General features: G+C 47.1%; 1 protein-coding gene across 1 annotated transcript in view; it reads left to right on the top strand.

The window, feature by feature from the left end:
* Positions 1 to 9: 9 nt before the first annotated feature.
* Positions 10 to 12,236, top strand: part of GPR161 (G protein-coupled receptor 161) — a 43,916-nt gene continuing 31,689 nt past the window's right edge. Inside the window, exon 1 of the mRNA XM_008067596.1 lies at positions 10 to 213. Coding sequence (XP_008065787.1) covers positions 113 to 213 — 101 coding nt within the window. The 5' untranslated portion in view covers positions 10 to 112. The remainder of the gene's footprint in view (positions 214 to 12,236) is intronic.

The raw sequence follows: 12,236 nt of genomic DNA, 5'->3' as shown, positions 1-12,236 counted from the left end.
GCCCCCCCCCCCCCCGGCTGGGTGCGCCCCCCCGCGTGCCTCCGGCGCCGCCCAACGCCCCCGCCGAGCCCCCGGGAAGGGAGGGCGTCAGTGTGTGCCCCGGACCCGGCCGATGGGGGCCGCGCCCCTGGGACCGAGGGCTCCTCGTTCCGCTCGGGAAGGGGGCGTGGGGAGAGGCGGCCGCGACCCTCGACTGGCATCCGTGAGGACCAGGTGAGCGGCGTCCTCGCAGCCGGGACTCGGGCGCCGTCTACCCGAGCCGGGGCGGGCGGCGCGCCCGGGCGTCCCCTGGCGCCGTGGGGTGGGCTCCTGTGCCCCTCGGCTCTGCTAGAGGAAGATACGGTTAGTTTGGGGGGTGGAGGGAGGCCTGGCCGGCCCTCCGCGGCTCCTGGGCCGGGGTAGCCCCTGCAACCTTTGGACAAAGGCATGCGGGCTGAGAACGGCTGCTGGATAGATAACTGGGGTGATCCCTTGTGCTTCAGAGGGGTCTGCTCGCCAGTGACCACGCCGCGCCTTGGCGTCGCTTTAGAGCACATCTTTGAGACTATTTTTTTTCATTATTGTTACCTTTCATCTCTCTTGCAGAGTGCTTTAAAGAGCAGCTCACTTGATCCTCTTCCCTATGAAGGTGGTATGTGGTTTTGGAGGGAAAAGACCCCAGTTCCTTGATCTGCCCATTGGGGATACTGATAACATCAGGCAAGCCTATCTCGGCCTGCTGGAGGCTGGGGTAGATCCGCAGTCCCTGTGCCTCCTTTCTGGAGCCGGCCGTGGTTTCAGCCTGGCCTCTCCTCCCTCAGTGACCTGGACCTCCAGATGAGCTCTGGGGAGCTAAGGCTTAGGGGAATAGGTGGTTTCCCCCTGTAATCAGTTTTACTGCAGCCACTGGGAGTGGGTGAAGAGAGGCATTTCCCAGGCCCTGGGGGCAGAAAGAGGAGGTGGGAGGGACCTCAGGTCACACAGACAGGGGCTCTTCTTCCAACATGCACCCATTCCTGTCACTTCTTCCAGAGCACCCCTCTTCCTGGCCTCATCCACACCAGTCTTATTTTATACTTGTAAGGTGCTTACAGGCACTTTCATACACTTTTATTTCCTTTACACAACAGCCTTGTAAAGTTCTAGGAGCCCATTTGATAAGTGAGGAAACCGGGACTCAGGAGAGGTGAAGTACACGGCCTCGCTAATAAGCACCCAAGATTGAACACAGGTCTCTGGCTGGGCAGTGCTGTTCTTGGGACTTCCTTATACCTCAAGTGGGTCCTTTAACTCGGGACTCCTCCCTGCTCTATAGCTCCACTGCCCTTTCATGGAAAACAGAGGCACCTCCTAAGGAGGCCTGCTCAGCATTTTAGAACTAGATCCAAGGCCTCAAGTAGCCAAATGGTTCTCTGTGTTGCAGCCGGTGCACTGGAAGTTGTCTGAGAGGTAAAGGAGCACTGTGTGGTCGGAGGGATGTGAGCTCTGTTTGGGTTCCCTGGAAGGCAGAATGGGCTGAACTGGAACTGACCTGAATGTCAGCAAAAGGAGGTACAGTTCTGTAGGATACACTCCCTGCCGGCTGTGACCAGTCGGGAAGTCCCCGTGCAGGAGGCTCCTTGTGCCTCCCGCAGGCTCCAGCACCTTGTTACCGGCATCGCAGTTTGGAGGGAAGCTGTATATTTTTATGGAAAAGAGCTTCATATTTTTAAAGATGGCAACTACTTCACAACATTTTCCTAAATGTGCAGGATAGCCCAGTGATGTGTGCAGGCTGATTGTGGCCTGCAGACAGAGGTTTGCAACTTCTGTGTTAGACCATAGGAAGCACTGTCATTCTGAGATGCGGTAAAGCGTGACTGTGGGGGAGAAGTGCTGTCTTCTTACTGTTTTTAAGAACAAAAAACATCAGCAAAACTAGAGATAACTATTGATGCTGTGAGGAGTTTGGAGGACGGATTGACTTTATGACTCAATACTTCATTCATTCACCCAGTCCTCATCTGTGACTGTTTCTATACCAAAAGAGAATGCTTACAACTAGTTTTTATGGATTTCCTTGCACGTTACGTGTGACCAGCGGGGGAGAGGGTGACATTCATGGCAGATATGTTCAGGGCACCCTGAGAGTCTAAAGGAAGGTGTTTTCAGCTGGCCAGGGTAAAACAGAAGGACGTACATTTCCATCGATTTTGGTTTCTGTTTTATACTCCAGTGATAGGTGAGAGAATGCTGTGTTAAGAGCACAGTCTGAAGGCAGCCAGCCGGTATCCCAGCCCTGCCCCTTACAAACTTGTGACCTTGGGTAAATAATGTAAAGTGTGCCTGGAATATCGTAATTTTTTAAAAATGAGTTTTATAAAATATTTCTAAAAACAGAAACATATAGGAAAAGAAATTAAAGTTCCCTCTGTTCTCTCTCTCCCTACCTTAGAGGTAACCACTATACACATATTTCTTTCTAGGTCATTCTCAGTGTATAATTATTTGCTCACCAAATCTGGTAATAAAGGTGAATATATAACACGCAGACTTTATTTATATTATAGTGTAAAACATGATAAATTAATATTATCTGCATCTCCAACTTTAGGACCAACCTGAATGTATTGAGTTTACTTTTAAAAAAATATGTAAATGAAGCTGGGTGTGGTGGCATGCACCTGTAGTCCCAGCTGCTTGGAAGTGAGGCAGATGTATTCTTTGAGTTCAGAAGTTCAAATCCAGCCTGGGTCACATAGCAAGACCCCCCCCGTCAAAAAAAAATCATAAATGGGGGGCTCTGGTTTACTGTTTTTGATTTAACTATGACTTAGAAGTCTGTCAGTATCAATAACAGATAAACCTGTCATGTTTCATTCTTTGAAGAACTGCATATATTTCATAGTCTGCATTCACTATAATTTATTTAAACATTTCTCTATTGATGGATTCTTAGATTGCTTCCAACTTAATCTGTGTATCTTTATTTATGTGTGTATTTGTAGGGTATTTCTGGATAAAGTTATTCCTAGAAGTAGGATTGACAGGTCAAAGAGAATGTAGATTTTAAGCAGTTATTTAAGTGGAGTTCCCTTTGTTTATTGATGTTCGGGAGATTGTGCAGAAAAAGGCATAGAATGTATTTATAGTATTTAAGGTTACTTGTTTGGAGATAAGTAGTATATCTGGAAGGCACAGCATTCAGGAGTTATAGAAGGTGACATCTCCCTCCCGTTCCTGTTTCCTGTTCCCTGGCCCTCCATCTTCCTTTGTGGATGTAAGAAATTTTGCCAGTTTTATGCATTCTTTCATATATAGTCCATGCACTTACTGGTAAATAAAGTGTGTCTTCTATTTTCTCCCTTTCAAAAGGAGTGTACTCTATATTCTGCATAGGGCATTTTAAAAGTTTAACCTAGGCCGGACTTGGTGGCTCAGCCTGTAATCCCAGCACTTTGGGAAGCTGAAGTGAGTGGATTGCCTGAGCCCGCGGGTTCGAGACCCGCTGGGGCAACTTGGCGAGACTTCGTCTCTACAATAAATCAAAAATTAACTGGGTGTGGTAGCACGCACCTGTAGTTCCAGCTACTTGGAAGGCTGAGGTGGAAGGATCGCCGGAGCCCAGCAGGTCGGGACTGCGGTGGCCGGGAGAGGTCACTGCACTCCAGTCTGGGCGACAGAGTGAGATTCCAACTAAAGAAAAAAAAAGTTTAACCTAGATCTGAAGACCATTTCATATCAGAGTTATGTGCATTTTAAATGTTGATAGTGTCTTCTACGTTTGCCCTAAAGAGAAAGCTTAAATTGACTTATATTTCCTTTAATTGCTCTATTACATCTTTTGCTAGTTTTTTTGTTGAATTGTCCGTAATTTCTTCAGTTTGGGAGGCTCTGTCAAAATTCTGGACTTCAGTCCTTTTCTTGGTAATAAGTTAAATATGTTGCCTTTCATATCTTCTTCCCCAACTTTGCTTATTATTATACTTTTGATTGTGCAGAAGTATTTAATGTTTACAGGGTTAAATCTCTTATTGTTTTTGTTTTCAGGTTTTATGTTTTGCTTAGGAAGTCCTCTCCTATTTCAAGATAAATATTTTCTTAAGTTTTCTCTTTCTTTTCCGTTCTTTCTTCGCTTTTCTCCATTAAAAAATATTTCAAATTACTGCCTTTTTTCCTTTTCATTTTGGCAGTTTCCCTCCTCTCTGTGGCACCAGGGAAGTTGGGCTTTGACCCTGCTTGCGAGCCTCGTTAGCCAGTCTGTGTCTTCTTTGACTTCTGCAGTGACTTTTCCACCAAGTCTTAAGGATGAGCTCTAGGCAGGGGAAGTGGGAGAAGGGTGTTCCAGGTAGCAGAAACCATGTGCAGTCACAGGGCTGGAGCACAGCGGTTCGTGTTGGGGAGCAGTGAGCAGGTCAGGATAGGGGAGGGAAGGGTATCCCAAAGGAATGGGTTCTGCAGGTGTAGGGAATAGCACAGCATGACTAGGCTTATGCTGGGGATGGTCACCCTGGCGACAATGGGGAGGATGGATTGGAGTGGGGGTGAGATGGAAGACCTGAAGATGAGATAGAAATGTCTGTGAGTCATCCAGCCATAAGACGGCAAGGCCCTAGGCTGGGGCAGTAGTGTCAAGGATAAGTTTTGAGTTGGAGTTTAGCAATACACTGGATGTTTGTGATAGGGAATGAAACAAACTGACATTTATTGCTTCACCGGCATTATCTCGTTCGATCCTAGAGAGTCAGTATGGAAAACCAAGGATCAGACTTGCTCATCAATCTACCCAAGGTCACATGGAAAGTGTCAGGCAGGACTTAGCTCTGTCAGGATTAGCTGGCAAGAATGGCTGAGGATGTCCCAAGTTTCTCTCCTGAGATTGGGTGGGTGGTGATCTTTTATTTAGGATAGAGAAAACATGAAGAGTACCATATTGGGGTGGCAACAGTAGAGATGACGAATTCCGTTTTGTGCATGTTTTATCTGAGGTGCCCAAATGTGACATGTGGAAGAAAACATCTATGAAGTGGGTGGATGAATCTGGAGCTATGAAGAGTCTGGTTTGTACTGGGGGGCGGGGGGAAGGGAGGGAGGGAGGGCTCTGGAGTCATCAGTATTTAAGTGGGCACTGAGAGGGAGCACATGGGGAGGAGGGACCAGACAGGATCTTTCTTGCAGGAGGCAGGAGATCCAGTTTGACTGATGCAGAAAGGCAAGTTATTGGCCCGAGTCACTAAAAAGCTCAAGAATGTATTTGGCTTCAGGGGTCAGGGCTCGAGTATTCACCTCAAGACTCAGCTTCTCTGGTCTTGGTCTTCCATCATGCTCATGCTCATGTTCCATGTGTTGGCCCTGGCAGCTTGGGGCTCTCTCCTCGTGATGGTGGCAGGGGGTGGTTAAGTGGGGTTGCTGCAGGCTCAGAGCTCATGGGAAAGGGGAACTGTCCTTCCTTGGCTTTCCCAGCCACCGTGAACTCTGACCAGGTTGGAGGAAGTTGGAAGATGCCGATCGGCAAGGTATAGGTCATGAGGCCACACCCCTGAAGGCACCTGGTGTGGAATGTGAAGGGGGGCACCTCCGGAGGGACTCAGGCAGCTACCCAAGCCCAGGGAAGAGGTGTCAAGGAGGCCAACAGTCAGTGTCCTCTGTGGATGAGAAAGGAAGAAAGAGTGTCCCAGACAGCAGCTTGGGGAAACAGTGACATGGACGGGGTAGGATGGTTAGCAGGTGAGTGAGACTGGTAAGGGGCTAAAGGAGGGCGAGACAGGATCCGAGCCTAGGAAAGAGGGGCTCTTGGGAAAAAAATAAAAGCAGTCGGAAGTGTCAGATGCTGCAGAGCTCAAAGAAGGGACCACTGGATTTGGCTAGGAGGTTATCGGCAACCTTGCCCAAAGCAAAGGTGGTACTGACCAGGACTACCTTCTAGAGCGTTCCTATGCCTGCCTGTCTCCTGCATTCCCTGCCCCAGCCCCAGGGTTGGCCAGTAAGGGTGGAGGTGTAGTGACAGAGCCAGGAAGTCTGGGTTTTGTCAGCACTTGAGTATTGACTCACTTCACAATCTTTGGGCTAGAGTTTTATCATCTGTAAAGCGACAGACTAAAATTAGTTACTTCTAAGGCCTCTTTGAGCTCTAAGATGTTGGTGTCTAAGGGGATTCATGAATCGAATCATTTCTTCCCACATCTGTTACCACGACTCTGGTTTAAGCCTTTGTCTCTGCTTGGGCCATAGCAGCAGCTTGGTAACTGGGGTCCTTGCTTCCATGCATGCCCCCTGCCGTCCGTTCTTCCCCAGCAGCAGGGTGACCCTTTGACAGCTGAGATCAGTCATAGCACTCCAGTGGCTTCCTCTCACATGTAGAATCTAGTCCATACTCCTTCTCCAGGCCCACAGTGCCCTATGCAGTCTGGCTCCTGACTCTTTCCAAAGTCTACCTACTACTACCTGGAATTATTTTATATTTTTCTTTGTTTACTGTCTGTGACCCTTCCCATAAATGTAAGCTTTAGGAGAGGAGAGGTTTGGGCATGTTTTGCTCAGTGCTGTGCCCTGGCTATACAGTAGACCCGCGGCCTGGAGCAGGTGTTCAGTAGATATGTTTTGGGAAGTTCAGAGAGGAATGGAAAGACAAGAATATAGGATTGTCCAGACTAGTGGCAGTGTGGCTGTCATGGTGAGGGAGGAAGGGGACATCGCTGTTCTTCAGGTGTCTGTCTCAGATATGGTCATCAGAAAAGATATATTCAGAAGAAATACTCCTTTAAGCTGTTTAAGAATTATATTCTGAATTTGAGCAATATAGGCTTAGTTTGCTCAGCTCAATGAGAATAAATGAATAAAGAATAATGAAGGGTAGAAGCCAGTGCACGTGTTCGTCATTGCCCATCTTGTGATAGAAGAAGTCACCTCAGTCTTGTTCTCAGCGTAGCTTCCATCTCTGATCTTCTTGCAGTGTGTGCATGTTTTTGTTTATGCAAGAAGTTGTTTTCTTTTATTGATCTGTTTATTGAATATATACGGTAAAAAATAGAATGAGAATAATGAACCCAAATTGTTCTCACAGAGCAGGACTTCTCAGCCTCAGCACTGTCAGCATCTTTGACCGAACGGTTCTTTGTCGTGAGGGGCGCAGGATGTTTAGCCACCTCCCCAACTTTGAATGCCAGCAGCATCCCTTAGGTGTGACAAGCAAGACTTTCCAGGGGGTGGGGGTTGGGGTAGGCAAAGCACTTCTCCTTAGGAAATTATGGCAGTGAGTGGGTTTGATTGTTGTCTGGAGTTTTCTGCTTGGACATTTTCGGACCTTCCCCAGCCACCCAGGTTCTCTTCACTGACGTCGTTTTAGGTTTTCTGCTTAAAAAGATGAGATTTGCCCCTTCAAGGACGGGGTTTTGAGTTAGAGGAAACATGGAACAGCAGCCCCACAGTCACAGGTAGAGGTGAGTTAAAATTTCGCGTGAGTCAGTCAGTTGGTTACCTGGGTGTCTGCGGCCTGTCTCGGCTGGAGCCCTGTGTGCTTCTTTTTTTTTTTTTGAGTTGGAGTCTCACTCTGTCACCCAGACTGGAGTGCAGGGGCCGCTCCCGGCCACCGCAGCCTCGACCTGCTGGGCTCTGGCGATCCTTCCGCCTCAGCCTTCTGAGTAGCTGGAGTTACAGGCGCGCACTACCACGCCCGGCTCATTTTTTTGATTTATTGTAGAGGTGAGGTCTCGTCAAGTTGCCCAGGCGAGTCTCGAACCCGCGGGCTCAGGCAATTCACTCACCTCAGCCTCCCAAAGGCGTGGGATTACAGGCTGAGCCACCGAGCCCGGCTCCCTGCGTGCTTCTTAAAGCAGCTTAGCTTGCAGGGAGCACTTACTTCTCTGTAGTTAGGCTTCAAATCCTGAGGCCCTATGCCCCACATGGAGTCGGAGAAGCTTCCATTTTGCATTCTCTTGCATTTCAGCCAGTTAAGTGGTCAAATGAAACCTCTTTAGCTTTAGTTAAAATTTGAAGGGGGGGGGAAAGAATTTTCATGTCTTAAATAATTTTTTTAAACATTTTTTGAGTTTGTTTTCTGACAGCCACTCTGGTAGCTACCTTTATTCGTGTTACCTCATATGTTCCTCTGGGCAGCCATATAAAGTAGGTTAATTCTACTCTTTTTTTCCCCGTGGAGGAATTGAGGCTCAGAGAGCTTAAGAGACACACACAAGGTCACAAGAAATTCAGACCTCGTTTTGGTGAGGATTCTAAAGCCCACATTCTTTTTATTCAATATCAGGTCTAAGTGGATATTAGTGAGTAGGGGGAATATAAAATACTTTCTCCACGTTCAAAGTGCTGTTGGAAATTCAAAGGGGAAACAGAGGAAGCATCTTCACCTTAAATAAAAATGTGTATTAGGAGAAAACATGCACAAGGGTAACTAAAATATAAAACTGTAGACAGTAAGAGATGATAAAAGTCATTGTGGGGATAGGATGTTTCAGAAAGACTTTTTTTCTTCAGTGTTTCGCTCTGAAGGTGGGTCTAGAGGCAGATGTTATTTAGATAAGTGGCAATAAGGAGGTGAGTGACTTGGGATGAGAAAATGGCTTATGGTGGCAATCTCCAAGTGTTCCCAGGCCACCAGGATCCTCTCTTGCCCTTTGAGTGTCACTTAAGTTGATGAAAAACTTAATTGGAAAATCTGCTGTGAATGAATAACTATGTAAAAAAATGAATTTGAATTGTATTGACTACAATAGCATCTATACACAGTTGCAGGATAGTAGTTCACACATGTGTGAGACATCTCTTATTTGGACTTCAGAGAAAGCTCATATGTACTTGCTTGGGAAGGCTCCTCACAGGAACCGCCACCCACAGTCTGGGAATGCCTGGCTTAGAGGATGTGATAGGATTGTTTATAGAGGAAATAAAAATAAAGGGGATACAGGAGAGACAAGAAATAGTGACACTCTTCCGTGTTATCTGCAGGCCTGTGCAGATAACTTCGTATTCCAGACTTGATCTTTTGAAAAATTCTAATATAGTCCTTCAGTATAAAACACATTTGTCTGTACCTATATATATCTACCTTTCTGATGGCATAAAATCCATCAAAGTTCAATAGTTTTGCTTTTAAATCCGGCAGTTTCACTCCTGCCACTCAAAAAATACTAAAACTAGATTCTGAGCTCTGTGCTGTTTTAAGGGTCCCTGTTTTTCTGGCACATTCTACCATTATCTAAGTGATATCATTTATCTGCAAAGGATTGAAAAGTAAAAAATCAACCCTACCCAAAGTTCAGATAGAAAATGACATGTCCGACAGGGTCCATACTTGGAGAACTTTACACTGGAGCCCTCCCTCAGGATAGTTGGAACTCTTACTTTGTTTTTTTTTTTTTTTTTTTGAGTTGGAGTCTCACTCTGACTGAAGTGCAGTGGCCGCTCCCAGCCACCGCAGCCTCAACCTGCTGGGCTCCAGCGATCCTTCTGCCTCAGCCTTCCAAGTAGCTGGAACTACAGGCGCGCACTACCACGCCCAGCTAATTTTTGATTTATTGTAGAGATGAGGTCTCACCAAGTTGCCCAGGCGGGTCTCGAACCCGCGGGCTCAGGCAATCCACTCACCTCAGCCTCCCAAGACACGGGATTACGGGCTGAGCCACTGAGCCTGGCTGGGAACTCTTACTTTACACAGACCTTTAATAAGCTTGACCAGGGAAACTGCATGTAGGTATACTTTGTATGGGGAGAAGGGATGGCTGAAAGTTGAAACTAGTGGCAGAGGAAGTACGAAAAGCTCATGCGGTATAAGAGGAGATTACACGACCTTTATCACTCTTGAGGTAATGACTGCATCACATCATCTGGGGACAGTCCACCAGGTGAGTGACTGTGAATGAACTGACAACCTTCTCCGAGGTTCTAAAAGAAAGCGATTACATTAGAATCCATCTCTAAGGTTTTTTTCCAAGTCAAAGTTCCATTATCTTGGAATTTAATGACTTTGAATCATTACGAAAATCATTGTTTTTAGGCTTTGTTTTAAAATACAGGGAAATGTATAATATATTTTTGTGAATTTTGCTGAAAAGGTTAAAGAATTTTGATAGTTTAAGGTGGTGAAACCCCACTCATGCAGAAAACTCACCTGTCTGGACTGAGGCATTTTCTGAAGATTAGTTGAGGTGTTCATGCAGTTTTGAAAGGAAAACTTTTACCAGGGTCCTTCTCCTTCCAATGATTAGGATGTTTGGTTCTGTTTAGTTACCATGGGAAGAAACAAGCAAGTTAGGGATGTGGTGTGGTGTGCACTGTGGGTAGAGAAGGAGATGGACGAGTGGAGACCCCATAGCTCCAGCCCTCACCAGCAGTCAGGTCACCCCCAATAGCCACATATAGCGTCTGTCTTCTTGCCTTTGACCTGTGTGTCAAGTTAGAATTGCTTTTCACATCATGTAAAGGAAATACCACTGTAGGGACTTAACCAGAAAGGGGTTGACTAACCGTGGGTACGGTGGCCTCGCCGCTCACTAGGTAACTTGGCTGCTTCAGTCTTGTTGCTCCGAGTTGCATCTACGTCTAGTCTCATGGTCAGAAAATGGGTGCCTTGTCTTCACGCATTGCTTTGTGTTCCAGTCAGGAGAAAGGGAATGGAAGGGGCAAAAGCCCCAGCTGAATCTGTCCCTTTGTATCAGAACATGGGCAGCTTTCTGCCGCCTTGTAGACGGGACCTAATGGACAATCCAAGACCTGTGTAAGCAAGTATACTTTGGTAGGCACATTTTGCAGCCCACATCAGAGGAGGTTCTGTTTGTAAGGAGGAGAGGAGAAGGATATTATATTGGCTGAATAATGAATAGTGTCTGCTACTCTGTAGCAAAATACGCAAGAAATACCTGATGTGCCAAGATGTCGTGTCCCATTGTGCATTTATATATTTGTTTATTTATTACATATATTGAACATCCACTGCACACCAGGCACTGCTCTAGGTGCTGACCAAAAAATTTACAGACCAAAATTTCCCTGTCCTCATGGAACCTACAGTGTTGTAAAAGAGAAAAACATTGATGTTCTAAGTAAGTGCACACCACATGTGCTAAGGAGAAAAAGTATAGAAGGGAATAGTGCCAAGGAATGTCGGAGGGGGTGTGAAAAAAAATCAGAGTGTGGACGGGGAAGGCTTTGCTGGAAAGATGACTTAAGAACTAATGGAAGTGAGAGCAAGCCACAAAGATACCTGGTGTACGGGCATTCTGGCCATAGGAAACAGCCAGTGCAAAGGCCCTGAGGTGGAAGCATGCTTGATACAATTGAGTAACAGCAACGAGACCACTGTGGCTGGAGTGGAGGGAATAAAAGGTGACTTTTATTGCAAAGCTGAGCATTAACGGAGAGCCAGACCCTGTAGGAGCTGCAGGTCTAGTTGATGACTCTGGGCTTGTTCTGAGTGACATGGGAATCCTTCTGGGGTTTGGAGTAGAGCCGTGGCTTGTTCTGGTCTCTGTTTTAACAGGCTCACTCTGACTGCCCTGTTGAGAAGATGGAGGGGAAAGAGCAGAAGCAGGTAGGTTAGCAGGGAAGCTATTTTAATAATCCAGAGAATAACGCAGCCTGGACCAGAGTTGGGGGAGAAATGTAGTAAGCCGTAGCTGAATCCTAGCAACTTTTGAAGGGTAGAACTGACAGATTTGTGAATTTACCAGATGTGGAATATGAGGGTGTGAAGAGTCAGGAGTGACTCCAGAGTTCAGGGACTGAGCGAGGACAGGGTCCCATGCTTGGGCTGAGGAAGAGTGGGGAAGGGGCAGGCTTGAGAGGCAAAGCTTCAAAATCTGGTCTTGGACACGCTAGGCCTGTGATGCCTGTGACCCGCAGATGGGGATTACTGGGAGCTGGTTGGGTGGAAGAGCCTGGAGCCCCGGGTGGGGGTAAGGGCGGCTTCTCAGAACAGACCCCGGCCCAGGTACCTGTTGAGTCCTCACCTTCTAACAGCAGTGCCAGAGAAGCTGGGAACAGCTTTGGGCAGTTCTGCCCTGTTCCCCACCAGCTCCCGTTGAGCTGTGCAGGGATCCCGTTCAGGCAGGAGAGGCTGGCACTTCTGCCCTCTCCACAGAGGGGAGTAACGGGCCGAGGCTAGGGTGTTGGGAGCCTGCTGAGGGAAGGACCCTTCGTGTGCTGCTGGAAAGGGGACTAATGCTCTGTCCTTAGGTCACCAGAGTCTTCCCAGAGCCTTTTCTTCCCTTTTTCTTTTCTTTTTTTTTTTTGAGTTGGAGTCTCACTCTGTCGCCCAGACTGGAGTG

This window comes from Carlito syrichta, unplaced genomic scaffold (genome assembly GCF_000164805.1).
Source record: "Carlito syrichta isolate Samal-C Ts95f unplaced genomic scaffold, Tarsius_syrichta-2.0.1 Scaffold309719, whole genome shotgun sequence".
Taxonomy (NCBI): Eukaryota; Metazoa; Chordata; class Mammalia; order Primates; family Tarsiidae; genus Carlito; species Carlito syrichta.
Note: the sequence above shows the minus strand (reverse complement) of the source record. Positions and strands in the feature narration are given on the sequence as shown.